General features: G+C 37.8%; 3 protein-coding genes across 4 annotated transcripts in view; 2 read left to right on the forward strand and 1 right to left on the reverse strand.

Annotated features, from left to right (window-relative positions):
• The first annotated feature begins 2,870 nt into the window (after window positions 1-2,870).
• efcab2 (EF-hand calcium binding domain 2) lies at window positions 2,871-6,553 on the forward strand. The gene is made up of 7 exons (XM_056255813.1): window positions 2,871-2,937; window positions 3,276-3,360; window positions 3,496-3,568; window positions 3,670-3,749; window positions 4,414-4,456; window positions 5,033-5,099; window positions 5,885-6,553. Exons 1-7 carry the CDS (start codon window positions 2,916-2,918, stop codon window positions 6,001-6,003), a joined length of 489 nt encoding a protein of 162 aa, XP_056111788.1. The 5' UTR covers window positions 2,871-2,915; the 3' UTR covers window positions 6,004-6,553.
• Window positions 6,554-9,665: 3,112 nt separating this feature from the next.
• On the reverse strand, window positions 9,666-11,103 carry LOC130088861 (serine/threonine-protein kinase pim-2-like). The gene is made up of 4 exons (XM_056255834.1): window positions 10,978-11,103; window positions 10,841-10,891; window positions 10,331-10,709; window positions 9,666-10,241 (listed from the first exon to the last, which is right to left on the reverse strand). Exons 1-4 carry the CDS (start codon window positions 11,101-11,103, stop codon window positions 10,054-10,056), a joined length of 744 nt encoding a protein of 247 aa, XP_056111809.1. The 3' UTR covers window positions 9,666-10,053.
• Window positions 11,104-14,793: 3,690 nt separating this feature from the next.
• kif26ba (kinesin family member 26Ba) overlaps window positions 14,794-20,493 on the forward strand; it is a 96,743-nt gene continuing 91,043 nt past the window's right edge. The window contains exons 1-2 of one of the 2 annotated variants that reach the window (XM_056256148.1): window positions 14,794-15,237; window positions 15,477-15,866. In XM_056256148.1, coding sequence (XP_056112123.1) covers window positions 15,181-15,237; window positions 15,477-15,866 — 447 coding nt within the window. In that variant the 5' untranslated portion in view covers window positions 14,794-15,180. The remainder of the gene's footprint in view (window positions 15,238-15,476; window positions 15,867-20,493) is intronic. The other variant, XM_056256147.1, reaches the window with a different exon arrangement.

Below are 20,493 nucleotides of genomic sequence, written 5' to 3' on the forward strand. Positions count from 1 at the left end.
TAAAAGTGCTCCACACGGCTCTGGGAGGTTAATAAAGGCCTTCTGAAGCGAAGCGATGCGTTTGTGTAAGAAGAATATTCATATTCAAGTTGCGCTTTAGATTTAAGTCAAATCCGTATGTTCGTTTGGCTGGAAGCTATTTTACTTTATAAAGTTTTAAAATCTTCCTCATCACTCCACATAAAGTCAACATCTGAGATATTTCCATCAGCTATATTTTCAAGCACTTCAAGAACTGTATACTCTGCATATGAAAAAGTTTCAAAAATGTATCGGTACTGTGATATAGATTTCTTTATAAGAAATTTCAATCAGCATTACTGGACAAGTGATTTCAGTAACAGGCTTTTGAACCCACTTCTAATGGACAGACACATTTGAAAAAATCCTGATTTAAAACTTGCAATTCTACAATCGTTTTTAAACTTTAATTTATAAGTTCAATCTTTCTATTTTACATACAAACTATGAAATACTGACAAAAATACATATAAAAAATTAAAATGTAAATAAAAACCTTAGAAAATGTTGCTAGCTTCTGTGTTTGGAGTGAAGTGCTGCCATGCTTCTCTTCAATGTAGTGTTTTTTTTTAAAAAATAATTACTACATGCAGAGCTTTATTACCATTTGATTGGATGACAAACGTCCAATCTCATTGACAGCAGAAGTAAAAAATAAAATAAAAAAATAAATAAAAAAGGGCTGACGTGTGATGTCTATTGTAGATTGTAATAGACGCAGGGTCCGAATGGGTTAAATATTACTAATTTATTATTGTAGTATCATTTTATTATTCAACGCCACACGAGCTATTAAAAGAGCTATACTAGCTTAGCCTATATAGTATATCAACATTTAATATCAGCAATTACTTTTTGTTATTGTTGTTTTTATTTCGTTTTTCCTTAAAGGCTACCTATACACAAGTTTATGAGCCGTTTCCGCTCTACATCCTAAACTCCTCCCGTCGATGCAACCCACTTCCGTTCTGGCGGTCTGGGTTTGTTTTGCTAGCTAGCTTCGACAAAGCGCTGATATCGCAGTGACATAACAATTACAACATGAAGAAAGGTGGTTCGGGAACGATGTGTGTGATAGTTGGTTGTAAACACTCGAGAAAGCACCTGAACGAGTGGTTAGATAGAGAGTTCTACGACCGCAAACCAGCTACGAAGAGGTCCATGCGCTCCATTGTTTACACACAAACACACTCACACAGTATCGCGCCCGCGCCTCTCTCTCACACACAGTTCGATCGCCTAATTATTATCATCATGGCTCACACACACACACACACACACACACACACACACTTTGCACTCTAGCTAAGAAGCCTATGATATAGTTCGGATCGTCAGGAGGACATTCACTGACAGCGCGTTCTCTTTTGTCTTGTCGCGCATGAGTGGTTAAAGCATTTGCGTGAATAAGAGAATGGTCATAACCCTAGCAAAAGGATGACAGAAAGAACAGATGTTGCGTTTGCATTAAATATTTTAACACGTTAAAGCTGGACAAAAATGAATCGGGAAAATATTTTTCTCACGGCCGCACGCCGGAGATCCGGCACGGTGGCGAAAAGTGATTGCATTATTTATTGCAATAAGTAGAGGCTTCAATCGTTTTGTTGTAAGTAGAATAGGCTACTGCATTTTAAGGGGTTAGTTTCGACATTTAAAGGTATTTTAACCGGTAAAATGGTTGGTTGGTACACAGCAGGTAAAACAATGCAGAGTCATAAGGATAATTGCAAAAGAGATCATGTCTTTATTTATAGCTCAGCAGTAAGTCATGTTATAGGTTACAGTCCGTTTTCCAAATACAAACACGTATTCCATCCGCAACAACATGCTTCTTTTATTTCCTATAATCATGTAAATGTCTTCCCTGATTAAGCTATAAACTGCAAACACTTATTTAGCCACAATTGTTGTTATTATGTTAAAAGAAACATTAAAGTAACACACAGATACATTTGCTATTACCACGGACATAAACTGATAGTTATTTGCACGTTATGTCTGTTTTATCTAGCTGTGTATGACATGACACAACCGACTTTGTTGCTGTGCAGATATTGATATGCCTCGACGGCTTTCAGATTGTCCAATTGCTTTTCCATCTATTGCCATGGATTGCACGAAGTAGGAGCAAATCTCGCTGTACGTTATGCTGGGCCACGTCGTCATGTTAGTGTTCTGCACTGAATTCGGGTGGGGGATAGTGACGCCATCTCCAGTCGTGGAACCGTCGCTGTGTACACCGGCAGACGCTGTGTGCAAACCTCTTCCGGCGGAAATGAAGTGCATTTAAGTAGAGTTATGGCGGCGCCCATGATTTGGCGCGTAAACTTGTGTATAGCCTTTATGATACATTTTTAATTATGAAAATATTGCGCTTTTTGCATAAATATAAAAAAGTAAAAAGAAAAAACAGAGTAAAAAAAGTAATTGCCTCTGCCAAATGGAAATGATTTAAATGGCAATTATTGATTATTTTTAGTTTTCTATGTCTAATTGGTTTGGTGTTGTGACTGTATGGCATTATTCTAACATTTTAAAAGTTTAATGTGACTAATAAGAATCAGATCCCAGGTATTTCTGATGTATTAAGCATTTTTTTAACTGTCACAGAGAAATGTATTATTCTACTATCACTTTATTATTCAATGCCACAAAAGCACATAAAAGATAGTAGGCTTGTATATCAATATTTATATCAATATTGGCAGAGAACAGAACACCATCTGCGATTACATTTTTCCCGTTTCCCCCCCTAAACGTTAGAAAAACACCAAAATCACTGATCTATATAGAGTGACCAAAATGAGTAATGACTTGAGTGACGTCTCGGGTAAGCTAGTGTTCACGTTACCTAGCAACCAGTGTTTGGGACATGGTCAGACTACAAAAATATGGCTGACAAATACAACGCAGGTAACAATGTTATAGATTCAAAATGCAAAACTTTTTTCTCTTTCGGGCTTACGATTTACCTAGTAGCATTTGTACTCTTGCGTGTTGTTTGTAGCTCACTTCAGTCACTTGGCATTACAATTGTCATCCCGTTTGTGCAAAGTTTCGAATATATAACGTTAGCTAGCTAACGCGTAACGTTAACGTTAGCAAAGTAAAAGACCCGGTTGTTAATAGACCGCACAATCTTGTCCAGTTGCTAGCAGTGGGAAATACAGTAAATGAATACTACAGAAGTAACTAGGATGTCTACTCCATTGTTTCGTCATATTTGCTGAAACATAATTTCCCTTTGTCAGAAACTATTATAACAGAAACTCAAAAGAGGATACGTAATGCATTTGACGTGTTTGACCATGAATCCAACAAGACTGTTGATGTCAGGTAACGTTAACATTTTAAGGTTTTAAAATGTCAATTTCCTTACTTCCTATTACACTTTAGAGGTTTAAGTTACTAAGTTTAAATTCAAATGATCAAATGACTTGTTTAACACTGCTATTTTTAACTTTAAAAAAGAGAAATAGGCACTATTATCCGCTCACTGGGCTGTTTTCCATCAGAAGCTGAATTGCATGATGTCATTGCTGAGGTCAGTGGCTTGTTTTTATAGTGCTAGACATAGGTTAATTTAGATATTGACTCTTGCAAGCTGAGTAGATTCGTAGTTATGATTTGTGACTTCTTCCACAGCTAGAAGAAGAAGAGCCCACTGGGTTTGTACGCTATGAGAAGTTTCTTCCAACTATGACCAAGATCATGCTGGAGCGCAAGTAAGACACTGAGAGTGAAGGATCAGTTATAATCATCTTGAGCTTTCTGCAGAATTACAAATAAGTTAGTTAAAATAAACTTTTTAAAGAACGGCTATTTATTTGGCTTTACTCTCTTACATGAAAATTAAAATATGTAATGTCATAATTATAATGTTTTGAGTGTTTACTTATTGTAGGCCTAATTGTTGCATTAGGCTATGAATTTATATACATTTATTGATGTAGAGGCCAAGCCCAAACTTTAAGCCCCTGAGGTGCTTTCCCGGGGTTGAGTAATTGACGCACCTTTACCTTGTTAGATTAATGAAAGTCCAAGTCGTATTTGCTGTTAAAACCATGGGTTCGGTTTATTTCCATCATATCGCCATATCCAGACAAACTTCATTGCACATGTATTTGACTTTGTACTGGCATCGGCGTGTGCGTGTGCATATGTGTATGTGGTCAAAAACTGTCTGTGCTTCCGGGTAACATCTAAGGAACCAAAGATTGATTCCTATTTAAACTAAGAGCGCTAATTGGCTCTTACAATTGATAAGAACTATTTCATGTCTTTTCATTTTACAGTAGCATGAACCAGGAGTAGTAACTCGAGTATTGTTTTGATCAGAAATCAGTAGTCATGCAACCCCATTTTACCTCTGCTTCCTCTTTGTTGCAGGTTCCGTCCTATTCCAGAAGACCTGCTCCTCCAGGCATTTGAGGTATCTCATGCTCTGACACTTTAACATTTTGTTATTGTTGTTTAAATCCACCTTGGTTACACTGCAGAAAAAAAAAACATACAGTGAAATTCTCAGCAATTCTATGGAAGCTTGTTTCCACCACTTAATAAAAAAAGGTAATTGCGACTTTTTATCTCACAATTCTAGTTTATCCCACAATTTTCGAGTTTACGTCACGCAATTAAAAAAAGCGAGAATTGCATGGTCTAAACTCGCAATTATTACTTTTTTTTATCAGAATTGCGTGAAATGAAGCCGCAATTGCGTGTTATAATGTCAGAATTGTGAGATATGAAGTCAGTCTTTTTCCCCCTCCGAATTGGACTTTATTACTCGCAATTGCGAGTTTATATCTCACAACTGTGAGAAAAAAAGTCAGAAGTGTGAGATATAAACTCAAATTTGCAAGAAAAAAAGTCAGAATTGTGAGATAAAAAGTTGCAATTGTGAGGAAAACAAGATAAAAAAGTAGCAATTGTCTTTTTACATTTGTTTTTATTCTGTGGTGGAAATTTAAATTATTTAAAGGAATGGTGCTGTTTTCTCTTTTTAAAGGTTTTAGATCAACAGAAAAAAGGACACTTGGAACCAGAGGAACTGACCAAATATTTAACACAAGAAGGTATAGTATGTCCAATGAGACTATTCAAAATAGTGGTTTGGGATTTTAGGATAGGCTGCTGATATTTTGAAATCAATGTGCAATGTCACAATTGAACAATTGTAAGATGTGTCCCAATTCAGAGGCTGCATCTTTCAAAGGCTTCATACTGCATTCGAAAAAGAAGGAGGATCCTTCGTGGCACAGTCTATCCCAAGATTCATTGCGCGCCGGTGACGACTGGATTTTTTTTTTTGATAAAGAGAGAGAGAAAATGCTGAAGTTTTTGGTTTCAATTTGCTCGAATATCTAATGATACAAATTTAAAACAAACAAACTGACTATAAAGCGGTTCAAATGTTGACATACTGTATCTTACTAAGATGCGATTTTATAGATCGTTTGTACCCTTTATTATGTACATAAATGGACCAAGTAGATTTAGACAGGTTCTGAACCCTGTTTTGTTTTTAGACAGTTTATTTTTTTTATAAATCCAGTATAAATGTTACTGCCGCTCATCAATGGCAGCTGTTACAGTTGCTAGGCCTTCTGTCGGAGCCGTAGCCTTGTGGACAACAGCGCTTCGGGCGACCCGAGTTCTGGTCCCGGTTCCTGGTCCTTTCTCCTCCCCTATCGCTTCCTGTCTTTCCTTGTCCAATAAAGGTAAACATGCCCAATAATCTAACTTAATTAAACAGTTGCTAGGCCTTCGAAGGATGCAGCCTCTGAATTGGGACACAGCTAAGGAAGCCACAACACAAGGAAGTTTTCAGTTAACAAAATTAATTCTTTCTGTTTTGAAGGAGAGCCCTTCACACAAGAAGAGATGGATGAAATGCTGTCTGCGGCTGTTGATCCTGATAAAAATATAATTCTCTACAAGGACTTTGTGAGCACGATGACCTGTGATGACTCTCGATGATGGCTGACGGAGCGAATAATTCAAATAAATGAGACTTTAGAGAGTTATAATCAAGGTATCATAAGCAAAATCTTCTCAGTTACCATTTTAAATAACGTTCACTATTAGGAAAAATGGTTCTAAACAGTACCAAATCAGGGTTCTTCTGGTTGTAACAAAAGTAGAACCCTTTAAAAAAAAAAAAAGATTCCATAAAGAACCATGCTTTGAAAGTGCTAAATAGGACCTTAATGATGGTGTAATGAATAACCTTTTTAATAATAGTTTATTTTCATTGATATTAAATATTATTGATAATATTTTAAAATCTTTTTATTTATGTAATGAAGACCAAGCTCCAGGGAAATATCTTCACAATCCTCTATGATGTCTTTACGTCCATCATTATGTGTGTATTTTGAGTGGCAGTTTCTCTCTGCAGACGATGGGGACAGCATCTGAAATACACAATTGAGTTTAGAGTTAGAGTGTGTCTCTTCCAGTTGTTTATGTGAAAACAATTATGTTTATGAAGGCCAAAATTTGTTTATTTTTTGTGACGGTATATGTTTATGCATAAAGTAATAATAAATAAAAAAATCTAACAAACAATTCAATATCGCTGTTACTTAGTGGAGAAGAGGAGATAAGTATCCTTAGCAGAACAGAGCTGGTCACACTTACATGTTCTGTTAAACTAAAAAGAGAAAAAGACATGATTGGTAGGAAACAAGTTACAAATTGAAAGTTGAAATGTATAGACATTTAAAAAAAGAATTAATTTACCTGTTGAGAGTGTGTTGACAGTCTAAGCAATTGAATGGCTGAGCTCCAGAAAATCAGCAGTGAGGTGGTGGCTTTGACAGTTACAGATTTGAAAAACATAAAGGCGAATAACGAATAAAGAAAATTCTTTAAAACAAATAAAGAACCCTAAACTCTAACAAAAAGAACCACTTCTGCATATAGGGTTCTTAGACGATACGGTTCTACTATGTTACTACTTTTTAGTGTACTGTAAAAATTAGTTTGATTAGTCTTGCAATGTAAAATATATTTATAATATAAAAAATTATAATATATTTATTTATAACTACATACCATTTAAAACAGGGCTTTGTGTTGATCAGGAATAAAGTATATATATATATATATATATATATATATAAAAGAGAGATAAGCTACTATTCTTCTTTTAAATGGCTTACTCTAATACTCGATTTAGAGGGTGACAAAGCAGCAGACCCAAAAGGACATCCATGGCAAAAAAGCAGGTGAAAGAACTACATATAAGCCAAATGTGAGCTAAATTATGACACTGTTGTCTTCAGTTCATTCAGTAGCAAACAATACAAGGTACAATCTCCATAGTTGAGTTTCCATAATTGATTCTGCTATTTTCCTGTTCATCACTGTGAAGCTGCTTTGACACAATCTGTATTGTATAAAGCGCTATATAAATAAAAGTAACTTGATTTGACTTGATATAAGGCAATTGAAGACCCCAAAAAGCATATGACTTCAAAATGCATTGAAATGTCTCAAAAAAACAGTATAAAAAATCAGATGGCTCCCAAACTCATTGGAGGGTCTCACTGTCAGATGGCAGTGACTCATGAATAATTATTTCAGAATGTCTCAGAAAGGAGTCAGGCAGCCGCAGTAACTTCAAAAGGACCTTGATGACCAGATGACCTGTTTTAATTTCATTTTCTAACTTCAGTTACAAGTGAAAATGTGACAAATCCAGTCATTTTTTTCCCGCTAAAGCGCTGTCATGCGCTTAGCAGTCTTTAGATGTAATGGCGTTTACATTTACCGTATCCTAACTGCGTGAATTTAATCAGATTTGTCTTTGTTATCTTTACTAAAATAAAAATAGCTTAGCCTTATCTGGGTCCATAGGTCCATATGGGTCCATAGTTTTAAACAATACTCTGATGTAGAATTGAACCGGTTTTCTAGTACACTTACTTGTCATTTAAAAACGGATTGGTCAAAAATATTATTTATTATTTATAATATTATTTATTTTCTTTTTAGTTATTGCAAGTGCACTTTTAATGTGTGAGATCCCTGTTTCTTTTTTTTTTCACTAAAAGGTAGTTTTTATAAACTCATTTTTTATAATTTGTTCAAATATTAAGAATGCATAACTTTTGTCTTTTGCACTTTTTTTGTTTGTTTCAAAGACAAAAGAAAATGAAAAAGACCTCATTCAAACATAAACTTGTCTTATGTTTTTTTTTTATTGTGTCCAATTGTGACAAAATGTCCTTTGGTGTGACAAACAGAAAAGAAATAAGTTACAATAGTACATAGATTACTGAGAAAAATGTTTAGTAAAACAATTCGCCTTTGGCTGGTTGCAGGGGGGTGTGGGTTTTTTTCCCTTCCCAAAACCGAAGTCAAATCCTGACAAGTGTCGTCTAGCACAAGCTGCTAATAAAAACAACGTTATACTCGCGTAGTCCGTTTGCTTTGTAATAACGATTATAGAAGTGAACAGAGACGTACCCAGCTTTGCATGAACAGTGTTGCTCCTTGATATTGTTAGTCCCAGCCTCCGTCTCGATTAGTAGGATATGCGAAGGTTCATTTTTTTACTGTGACCGGTATGCTTTTGCCTCTATTTGGATGCCTTGTTGTTCCTTGCGTTTTACCTGTATGTCGTGAATATAGCCTTCGAACGTATATTGCAGCCGCTTTTGCCTACTTCTATCCGACACTTTATTTGCTGCTTTATAAAAGTTTGTTAAAATGTCAGCAGGAAGAGCTGTCACAGCATAAGCCATGTTGATACCAGAGCCCAGACGTCGGACGTAGCAACAGTATCTAAGGGGTTCGGGGCTTAGCCAAAGGCGAATTGAGTATTATAAAAGTCAAATTTTATAAATAACCTCATGTTTTGTTAAAATGTCTCTACATTTTACATCAAGAGAAATTATACTGCATTTTTAAACCTTTTGTTGTTTTTGACATAATCAGGACAAATAAATAATTATTCGTAATATTTACATCTTTGTCTTAAAGATTTTACATTATAAATAGATTTAAAGGAATAAAACCTGTTATTTGATATCATGTTCTCTCCATTACTCGATGATACGTGAGCGAGCAGCATCTGGTGGTTTCATCACAATGAGGTACAAATTCAAAAGGCACTTCCTCTAAATCAATTCTGTTAAAACACTTCTAAAAGTTTCTCACTTTTACTTACCTGCATAAGTTGCTTTGGGTTATAGTCTCTAAAATGATGAAATGTAAACATTAATTTCAGATCTTTTTATTTCAGATACGGCTCTAGCTTGGGCCTCTGCAGGAACATCTGTGGAGGTAACGACACCGTTGGGATGCCTATAGCAGGATTGATGGGAGCACTGGCACTGAGGAGGCAGAGACTGACAGGACTGGAGCATCCATAGTGGAAACCTCCAGCTGTAGCATCAAGGTGGTCGAGAAGGGAGCTCTGACATTGTGGAGGTGGGGACACAACTCTGTCATCTGGACAGCTGTGGCAGGAACCTCAGGAATGGAGTGGCCATGATGGGAAAAACAAAAGGTGCAACCAAAAGAAGGTACTTTATATACAGTATGTACATTTCCCTCCGGGAGCAGTACCGCCAGACGCAAATACTGCTCCCTCAAACCAAGGTGCAAGACGCTACGCTACACAAGGCTTGCTCACCCCGCAAGATGCAAAGGTGAGAGGAGGGATGGAAGCGTCTCCCATTGCAGCCCGCAAGACGCTAAGCTACACGAGAGATGCCAACTGGAGTGGCCTTATGCAACGACCTGAAAAAGAGAACAGATTTGACTCGGCAAATTCTTCCTATGGGAAAATAAACTTTTTTTTTTTAGCCGATCTTAGGTTCACTACCTTAAACCAGTTGTGGGACAGGATTAGCCCAAGACTAAGTCGCCGACTTGGTTTTTCCCGCAAGAGAGCCCTGAGCAGACGACAGCATTCTGTGCAGGAAGACGGGAGGGATGTCTGATTATTACCTTAAACTTTACATCTACTCTATTTGATCATGTTAAGATGTTTTCTATGATTGTGAATGATTAATTCTAGATCTCACCTCTTGACAGGCCGGGTTTAGACCAGAGCTTCCGTTTCAGCAGTAACAGGTCATAGTCACTAGGGAAACGTTCACACAACATCACAAACATCAGAACCCCTAGTGACCATGCTGTCGCCTGCCTGCCATAGTACATCCCCCTGACATGAAACTCTGGAGGGGAGTACGCTGCTGTGCCTGGAGGAAAGAGGTTTTGTTTGATGGGTATGTTTGCATTACTGCATAACTCATCACTGGAGTAAAAGTGCCAAACTGACAATGCATACCAGAGTATGACCTGTACGCCGAACTCCTCAGCATGTCCCCACATCCGAAGTCAATCAGCTTTACTTCGGATGTCTCGCTGTTTATAAGCAGGTTATCCAGTTTTACGTCACGGTGGAGAACTCCTCGAAGGCAGCACACGTTCGCAGCGTGAACCGCCTGCCTCATGATATGCCGTGCCTTCTCTTCATCGAGTCTTCCACCGTGACGCCTCATGAACTGTGCCAGACTCTCACAGGGAGAGGGACATTCGAGGACCATAACAAAGTGGTCAGGGTGGTCCTGCCAGTCCAGCAGCCTAATGATCTCTGGCACGCTGGGACCTTTATTCGCCAGGAGGGTGAGGGCGATCTCTTTTGGAAGGGGGTTTGGATGATCAGGCTAGAATACAAACCGTTTTTATCATCATTAGATGGAGGTAGTTTCCCAAGTAGGGATTTGTCATTAAATGTGTCTGTGATTGAAGGAAATATGAGATGTTTTATATTGTTTATGCAGTGTAATGTACTTACAATTGATAAACATTTCGTGTTCTTGGTCTTCGTGACATATTTCAAAGCCACCTAATGAACAAAGAAATGAAAAGATACACTAAGAGGACTTTGAGTAAAATAAGGCAATAAGATAATGTGATAATGTGTTATTTATTTTGACTTACTTTAAGATCATCATCCAAACGTCTTCCTTCGTACACCACACCAAAACCACCTTTCCCCAGCTGATCACTAACACTGTAGCGGCTGAAGATGTAGTCTATTAAAATATCAAATATCATAAAATGTCACAGAAGTGAGAGGAGTGTCTTGTGACATTTGAAATTTTATTCATTATTATTCATCTTAATTAATTGATAGACTATCTTGAATATTTAGAGTTTTAACATTAGTATATAGACATAGAATGTTTTTAACATGTCATGGAATAAAGATCTCATCATGGCCTCGATGTGGATTTTGGTTTAATATGTGATGTGTATTTGATATTGTGTGTGATAGTGTTGATTGTATTAGTTTTTACATGGTCAAAGAGATCTAGTCATTTATATTCTCATAAGATAGTCGTGTTGTTTACCATCACTACTTCTTCCTGCCCATGCTACCTTCCTCTTCTCTCCCTCATCCTTCTGCTGCTTCACCTCTCCCTGACCTGAGCTGCTCTCTGGAGGCTGTTTTTTGGCAGCTCTGAAGAAAGAGGGCAGCCTCCACCACTTCTTCCTCTTTCTACTCTCCTTCCTCTCCTCCTTCTCGCCTCCTCCTCCTCCTCCACTTTCTTTTCCTTCTCTCTCCATCAACCTCATCAACTCCTCCTCAACTTCCTCCTCCTCTCCTCCTTTCTCCATCACCCTCCTCTTTTGGCTGTTTCCCTCACCAGCATCAACAGGGGTCTCATCGCGAGGATGAGGATGTTGAACCGCCGTGTTGATGCTGGGTTTTGGGGGTGTACTCAGATGTTGATCGCACACCTCGCCAATCATCGGACTCACTTTACAACCTCGCTGTCCCATCGCTGTGTAAAAGCACCGTCACTCTCGACCACTACAACAAAACCCACAAAGTGTGAAAGAATGTCTTGAGATTATAACGCGCTCTGTGATGTCATGGGACACATGCGCTCTCTGTGACGTCTTGGGACACACACACAGCGGCTTGTGAGCGTCTCAAATGCTGTATTAATGATTCCCGTTCAGCCTCATCAATAAAATGTAGTATTGAAAATGTATGATTTAAAAATAAAACATGGATAGATTACAAAACATATTTTGCAGAATAGATATATCATTTTTTATAAAAAATATAGTCAAGATGATGTTACAGTCAAGATTATTTTTATTTTTTTTTGCTGAATGGAACCTTTTATTATTAATAGAAGTGGCTGCTTTTAATATTGTGTCTGTTTTAAAATGAAAGCAATAAATATATATAATTTAAAAGACTAATGAATTGGCATATGATTAGTTTTGGTAACTTGTTATCTAACTAACGCAGTGACATTCCTACATGTGGCCAAACTTCTGTAGCCGTCGGTGTATTTGACACGTTGTTAGTTGCTCCAGTAGAGGGCGTCTATTTAACATGTAATATGTTCAGATTTGTATTTCATCGTATCTTTGGTTTTTCTGTGAAAGGATTATTGGTGTAAATCTCTTCTTTATCATATTAAAATGATTTTACTGTGTGAGTGAAATCGTGGCAGTGCCCTTTACAGTCAACTCTTTGTAAACTGTTCATTCAAACCCACATGCAAATGCACACTCAAAAATCACTCTCATTATACAATTATAATATATTTATTTATTATAACTATATACCATTTAAAACAGGCTTGCATAAAAACTGGCCTTTGTGTTGATCAGGAATAAAGAATAGGCCTACATATAAAGAAGAGAGATAAGCTACTATTCTTCTTTTTAATGGCTAGGCTACTCGATTTATAGGGTGACAAAGCAGACCCAAAAGGACAGCATGGCAAAAGAAGCAGGTGACCGACTACATATAAGCAAAATTTCAGATAAATTCTGACACTATTGTCTTTTAGAGCTGCTGAATAGTTTCCATAATTGATTCTGCTATTTTCCTGTTCATCACTGTGAAGCTGCTTTGACACAATCTGTATTGTATAAAGCGCTATATAAATAAAAGTAACTTGATTTGACTTGATAGGCCTATAAGGCAATTGAAGACCCACAAAAAGCACATGACTTCAAAAACGGCTTAAATGACCTGTTTAATTATTTATCTTCAGTTACAAGTGAAAATGTCACAAATGATGAGCAATGGTGCTAACTGCAAAAAACTGTTTTTGCAAATGAGTTTCAAATGCTTAAAAGAATGTCATGCAGATCATTTTGGCTTATTTTCCACATTTCTGGTCACAACATAATTAGTTTTGATGCCATGAGGCAGTTTTGATGACTTTGTAAAAATGATAAAATGTTAAAAATAGTAGTGTACAACGGTGCACCTTAAAGGCAGGGTAGGTGATTGTTTTGTTATGCTGGTTTAAAGTCTCTTCTTCACATCCCGATCGCAATCACTAAATTAAGTGGTCTACATTTATTTATACATTTATATCGTCTGTGGAAGGCATAGGGCCATAAAATGTTCCTCCAATTCACACCGCAGTTTTTGTGAAGGGATGACATATTCTTGCAGAGCAGTATCATTTTATTAAAAATTAATGGTCATTTACTTATTTCTTACAGTTAGTTAGTCTCTTACGAAGCAGTGTGTTGTAGGAGTGGAGGTTCAGAAATTTTTTTAGATGTGTGAGCAGTAGGTGGTGCTACTTACCCGTGCTTACAAAATGTCCCTTCAAATTCTTGCTGAACTGAGAAAACAACTAACTCAATACTGGCCATTTATTTTTCATATTTTTCAAAACAATTAAGAAACACAAATACTGAAAAATGGTTTGCAAAATGTTTGTTCTTGGTTTCATAATAAACTTCAGTATTTCAAATGACATGTTTGCAAGTAATTGAAGATTTTACAATAATTGACCTGGCACACTTTTTAATATTTTCATTTAGCCTACTACTACACTGTAAAAAAAAAACACCTTGGGTGTTTAAGTCTTAAAAAATGAGTTGATTCTTGTATTACATAAAAAAGTTGAACATTGCTTAACTTATTTTGATGAGTTAAAGCAATGTAAAAACATATGTTTGTCATAATAACTTATTGATAATTTTTACAATGTAATTATAGCCTACTCTTTTTAGACAATAATATTATACTAATTTGTACTGATGTACGAACTATTTTTTTTAAAAATATATTGTTAATAGTGTGCCCTAAAGCAGTTTTTTTTGTCATTCATTGTATTGATTGCATCTGCATTAATATGTTCGAGACTATAAAAGTCTCGAACCACCATTACAGAGTATGTTTTTTTGTGTGTTTTTTTTTGCACATAAGTTTACATACGTTTCTAAAGCGTTTTCAAACTGCGTTTTTAAATAACCACAGAAGTTAGATTAGGCTACAAGTCATGATGCGGTAAATATGTCCACGCGCAATGCGCGTTCACCTGATGAAGTAACCATGACAACTGTTCGCTGCTTGGGCACTTTCTGTTAAGATCGGTATGGTCATCCATCAACAAAAACACAAGTGTTGTCATTATTTATTCATGTCTAAAATAAATGTCCACGTATGAACCACAAAAATATAGTTCGTGTTTAGTTTAATAAAAACAATTGTTGCGCGTGCAGAACAGCGCTGCTTAGAATTTCTTTTAAATTTTTTTTTTTTAAAACGACCCCCTAAAAGTAATTCAGTAATAAAACTAAAATAGACTCCATAATGAAAATTTCCCTCAAATCAGTCGATTTAGTTGCAGTTTAGTTTCGCGTGTGGAAAACAATACACACCCACATGTCAGTCATTAGATCTCGGACACGCTATTCGCTGAGGGGCGCGGAGGGGGCGTGGCCAGTCTACCCAGAGACAGATGTGTGCGCTCCTCTGGAGTGAGAGCAGTGCAGAGATCAGTCCTCAAACAGAGCCTGATCTACTGATCTACAGCCTGCGCCTCACACAAGTCCATGTGCATGGGAAAATGCGCCTGTGCGGGGATGCTCTGAAATCTAACCCACTGCACATGGATTCAGAATATCAGAAAGCATAAAGAAAGAACTGGATTTATCCACTGTTGGACGTTTCAGATTGGACCATCTGTTATTCATATTCCACTGTGGAAGATGGATAGATGTCTGCATGGTACTAGTCGATGAGACTGGACTTCAGAAGGGCTGCTGAACTGACCAGAGATTGATTTTTGGATCTTTTGGTTGTGGAAGTAACAGGGAGCACAGTTTGGCTATTCCATCAGTCCCTCTGCCGGCTTAATCATGACCTCTCTAACAGGGAATAAAGACAGATCCGGGACCAGGAGTAGAAAACATGGGGTAAGATGTAGGCTATTATCATCATCATTATTATTTATTATTAGACTTGTTTATGTATTAGTATGAGCACATTCTTGGCAATAAATTATCTTCAAATGTGGAAAAGCAGCAACAACAAACTAATTGTAATGTCAAAGTCAATATGCAAATTATTTAACCACTTTTAACATTTCTCATGTATGTAATCCAGACAATAATGTTTCAATCATTGCTTTTCATTATTCTATCATTTCTTGCAGATGACCGATTCATCCCCTACGAAGTCAGCATCATTCTCTCCTGAAACCTGGTACCGAAAGGCTTATGAGGAGTCCCGGAGCGCCAGCCGTCCGGTGCCTGAAGGCGCCGGATCCATGCCCGGGTCCTCTGGAACCCCTTCCCCCGGATCAGGAATATCGTCCCCGGGCTCTTTCTCCGGTTCACCTGTTACTGTATCTCCTGGAATCAGTACCGGTTCGCCCGGTTCCTTAGGTGGATCTCCAGGGTTCGGCACTGGTTCTCCAGCCTCGGGTAGCGGGAGCTCACCTGGTTCTGAACGGGGGATCTGGTGCGAGAACTGCAACGCTCGGCTGGTGGAGCTGAAGAGGCAGGCATTAAAACTACTAATTCCCGGACCCTACTCTAGCAAGGTAGGCTGACAGATACCAAATCATTTCAGAATATTCCGAAATCAATTTTTGACTTGTAATGCATCATGCAGATACAGATGAAATCAGCCTATCAATGCTGACGTGTGATAGTCCTATATAACTCAGTTGTTGCAGTGCGTAATTTTGGACATAGCCTCTCAAATATCTTGGATAAGCTAAGTATGCGCAGAAACCAAAACTTAAGATTTAAAGCGTGCTTCTTCTATTAGAATAACATTTTTGTCTTGTATTACAATTGATCGATTTGTTACCTTGTCATATGTTATAAAATATATAAAGAGAGTGTGTTTAAGTGTTGCACATGACATGAGGGGTGGCGTGAGACACTGCAGTGTGTTTTGCAGATCCACTATATTGCAGCGCGAGTCTGAGATCATGATCAGCTTGGCCAAAGGGGTGTATTTTATTGCTGACTAACAGTCTTTTTGAATTACGAAGACTGTAAAGTGAAACAGATTAAAGAAACACGTCATACCATGATGTGGCTTTAGTGGAGAGCATGAGCGCTGAAAGAAGCGCATTTATGATTAACTATCCATAGCTTTGGACACCTAAGTTAGTACTGCAGCAGCACTAGGTGTGGATTCCACAATAGTTTAAATCATAAGAACAGAGTATACGTAAATATGCAGTGCGTAATTGGATGCATGCATGTGTGCGTAATATCAAGTTTTGACGTGTGCTCGATCAGCAGCACGGTTTATTTTCAGCAACTAATACCGGGATCTGTGTATAAACAGACCAGATGTATGATTTACACCAATAAATAAATAAAAAGTGTAGAGACAACCCCTACCTTTTTATGTTATTGATCAGTGGTTTTGTTTGCGTCCAATGGAAACTAAAGCAGAGTTGGTCCAATAATTATCCATTAAGAACAGGGGGCGCTGTGCTGTCACAAACAATTTGATATAGAGATTCAGTAACAGCATATTATACCTTGTTATCACTTTTGAGTTGTGCACATTAATTTATATATAGAGAGATGGATGGATAGACGATCTATCTATCCATATATCCCCATCTCAAATATTTGGTAGTGTTAAGAACTACATGATCACAGTTGCAATGCTTTCAGTTTAAGCTACAAACATATGGCATCCATTATGTTCATCATTTCGATAATTGCACCGATTATCCTTTCAAGAAAAAAAACTGTCCCTCACTAGTCCAAAACATCACATCTGTATTCACATCTCCTCATCATGCACTGTCTAAGTTGATGTCACACCTAATATAATTGCCATAATCTCTAAAAGTAGCATTTTGCTGTTTTTAAAGAGCACCATTGATCTGGTGTGGCCGCGGCTCGTGTTTCAGACCTGCTGTTGGTCTCCAGATTTTATGGCCAGTTCTGCCAGCTGCAAGTGACCTGGAGGTGCCCATTAAAATAAGCTGGAGGAGGAGGGGGCTGATGGGAAGGATTGGGGAATCATGGGAGAGCAGGGTGGCCATGAGCATGCTCTTTAAGCCAGAGGCCATTTTTAAGGAGACATGACTGAGTGTTTGGGATTTTCTCTGTAGGATCTTCTCCCACATGGTGATTAGTGTTGAGACATGAACTGAAGGGTAGAGCCTCATTGTGATATATGATCCTTCTGGACAACTTACAATACGCTGCGTTCCATTGCATTCTGGAAGTAATAATGTCTAATTTTTTCCTACAAAAAAAAGTGCAATAGCACAAAGGGAGGTGATAAAAATGGACTTTTCAGCAAATATAGTCTCACTTTCAGACTAACGGCAGAAGGTCTGGAATAAATAGCAGCTTTCATTGAATCTAAAGCAACCAATCACAGTTCGTTTTGTTCAGCGTCATGTTTAGGGTTAGTGTAAAGTCGACGTCACTACGATAATCAAATCATTCAAGAATAAAGTGCAGGTTTACTGCAACACTGGTGCTGTGACCTTCACATACTTTTGAAAATCCAGCGTTTAGTTGATCCCGATAAGCGCTCATTGTCACAGTGCTAAACATGACAGCTTTCTTCTTCCATGAGGGGGTTTGACATCACGACGGCTTTGTTTCCACGTGGACCGTTAAAGAATGCGACACACAAGTCTCCCGGAAATCAACCAATCAGATAACGACTTTGAAACGTCTAAAGTGTTTCCCATTTTGTGTGAAATCTGCATCAGACGTCTAGCCAATGGTCTGTTGCCGTGACAATTGAGGCTGAGACTAAAGCAAATAAAACTCAAAGTTCCTCCATTTTTTGATAGTTAAACTGTTTAACAATCGTTCAAGTCAACTGTGTAAAACCTGGTAAATGGTCCTCTGTTGATAATCTTATACATGCAGAATAAATGTTAGCATAACTGCAGCATCTATCATTTGCGATTTGGTTGCTAAAAGATTATTTGTTGACATTTGAACACAAAGCTTACACGTCATCTTCCAAGCGACACACTTTTATGGTCTGAAGTAGGAATATCCCGCATCCAACTGTGAGTAGAACACAGCAGTGGAATGGCATACAGAACTTGTGCTGGGGTTCGTCCCCTGGGGTTCGTCTTTATATTAAACCTGCTGGACTGAAGCATGTTCATTTCATTCATGCATACACAAATCCCGTTTCAAACAGAGCACTGTTGCCACGGTAGCAACATGTTATGAGTGTGCGCTTCTTACATATTTCACATTTAATGCTCTTTTTATGCCTCTCTCAGGTGAGCAAGGCATTATCATATAAAGAGGTCGCTTTTTTCACTACGGACTAATAGGAATAGGAAAGGGTTGCTGACGTTGGCTCAATTCAGCAGCCGCTGTTACTGTAAATGGCACTCCCTCCTGTCTGGTGGCTGGCGCTGTCTCGGGTGTAATGGTGTCACCAGGGCAAATATGAATACAGCTCAGCGATGAGAGAACAGAACATGCATGGCCCTGCTGGATTTGGTGTGTTTATCACAGGTTACTTCTTGTTGGACGTGAATGTGAATAATATTTTGTGGCTTTGCAGATTGTGACCTGATTGCTGCTTAGAACAATGGAGGATTGTTGACAGTCAATCTAAGTAAAAGCTGTTTATAGATTGAGATTTCTTGGATTCTCAACAACATAGTCCGTTAATTTCTATTTTTTACACCTGAATGTCTCACAGCAGGTAATGGTTAGCCTTAAAAACCTGCTCTTTTTGTAGGTATGAAATGTTGAAAGGTTTTATTTTCATACAGAGACCAAGGTGGGCTGCTCTATTACAGCTTAAGGCTTTTGTAGGGCTTTGAATCCTGTGGGTTTTTGCCTCTTTTGAACAAGTATTGGACTTATTTAGCGTTTAAAGTCTTATACCCAGAGGAAAGATGTCTCGGTAACACTTTAGTTTAGGGTCCAATTCTCACTATTAACTAGTTGCTTATTAGCATGCTTATTACTAGGATATTGTCTGTTTATTAGTACTTATAAAGCACATATTAATGCCTTATTCTGCATGACTTTATTCTACATCCCTTGAACTTAACAATTACCTTATACTAACTATTAATAAGCAGTAATTAGGGGTTATTGAGGCAAAAATAATAGTTTGTTAATAGTGAGAATTGAACCCTAATCTAAAGTGTGACCGATTTTTTTTTTATTATAAAATTCTTCCATTAAAAATCGCAAAACAGGAGACATTTATTCACATACAATGAGAGTATAGAGCTATACAATTAATATAGATAGAACAGCTACGATTATTTGGTCTTGGAAGACATTAGTGAGACATGTTTGAGTTTATATTTTGATAGCAGAAAGCACAGTTTGAGATATTATTGAGCTTTCTTCTTAACTCGTTTTTTTTTCTCAGTAGAAGCAAAAATAGTTCTAATCTTATTTAATCTGAGAGACACAACCGAAATATTGAAGAGAATTCAATCGGTTACGCCTGCTGGCGAATGCCAACTTGAAGATGTTGTCGAATATTACAGTGATTTTTGTCAGTGTAATTCAACACTTTCTCAGATCAGTATGATTTCGAACAGCATCAATGACCATAAAACGCTAGTTTTACAGTGTCAAATGCCAGCAGATGTTTAAACCCACTGTAGGTTTGCAGAGTGGGTGGTTTGTTTTTTAGTGAAACCCAAAACTGTATTTCAAGAGTCCGGTCAGGTTGTTGCTGTACCCCGTAATAACTGCAAGCACTTCCTCCAAAGCATGAAGGCCTGTAATCCGGCCCAGAACCAAGTCAGAGAAAACATCATGAACATGGGCAACAATCGATCTCACAGGGATTAGCTGAACCGAGCCGGATCGAAGTTCTCCATGATCAAAGCAGAACTGCCTTGAAGGAGGATATACCGGCTGGTTCTGCAGATCTGTGATGTTAAGGCATGCAGCGATCAGCGGTGCTAGTTCACATTAGTCACTCGTGGCTTTATCACTGTGTGAAAACAGTATGAAAGATTTCGACAGAATTGTGTAATGTACCTCAGGAGACTGGATAGTTTGATGTGTTGAATGTGTAGGGTTCAGTCCGCAGCTGCAGTTCTGAGGATTGTGTGCTCACCGGGAAAGTATTGCAAGTATGTACACAGTTATCTTAACTGTTATCCAGTAAATCTCACTAGATACCTTTGAAGACTAATTTGCAATGCCAGGGTTAAAATGCATTTTGTGTTTGTT

Source organism: Rhinichthys klamathensis, unplaced genomic scaffold (assembly GCF_029890125.1).
Source record: "Rhinichthys klamathensis goyatoka isolate OS25496 unplaced genomic scaffold, OSU_Roscu_1.1 h1tg000123l_1, whole genome shotgun sequence".
NCBI lineage: Eukaryota > Metazoa > Chordata > Actinopteri > Cypriniformes > Leuciscidae > Rhinichthys > Rhinichthys klamathensis.

Bases quoted from the DNA above. Each gene is read 5' to 3' on its own strand.
- efcab2 (XM_056255813.1), top strand. From the start codon at position 2,916: ATGGCTGACAAATACAACGCAG. The intron at 3,361-3,495 runs GTAACGTTAACA...ACTTTAAAAAAG, and splicing joins AACAAGACTGTTGATGTCAG to AGAAATAGGCACTATTATCC. The intron at 5,100-5,884 runs GTATAGTATGTC...TCTGTTTTGAAG, and splicing joins CAAATATTTAACACAAGAAG to GAGAGCCCTTCACACAAGAA.
- LOC130088861 (XM_056255834.1), bottom strand. From the start codon at position 11,103: ATGATATTTGATATTTTAATAGACTACATCTTCAGCCGCTACAGTGTT. The intron at 10,892-10,977 runs AATAAATAACAC...TTTGTTCATTAG, and splicing joins ATGATCTTAAAGTAAGTCAA to GTGGCTTTGAAATATGTCAC. The intron at 10,710-10,840 runs GTAAGTACATTA...TTTGTATTCTAG, and splicing joins ACACGAAATGTTTATCAATT to CCTGATCATCCAAACCCCCT.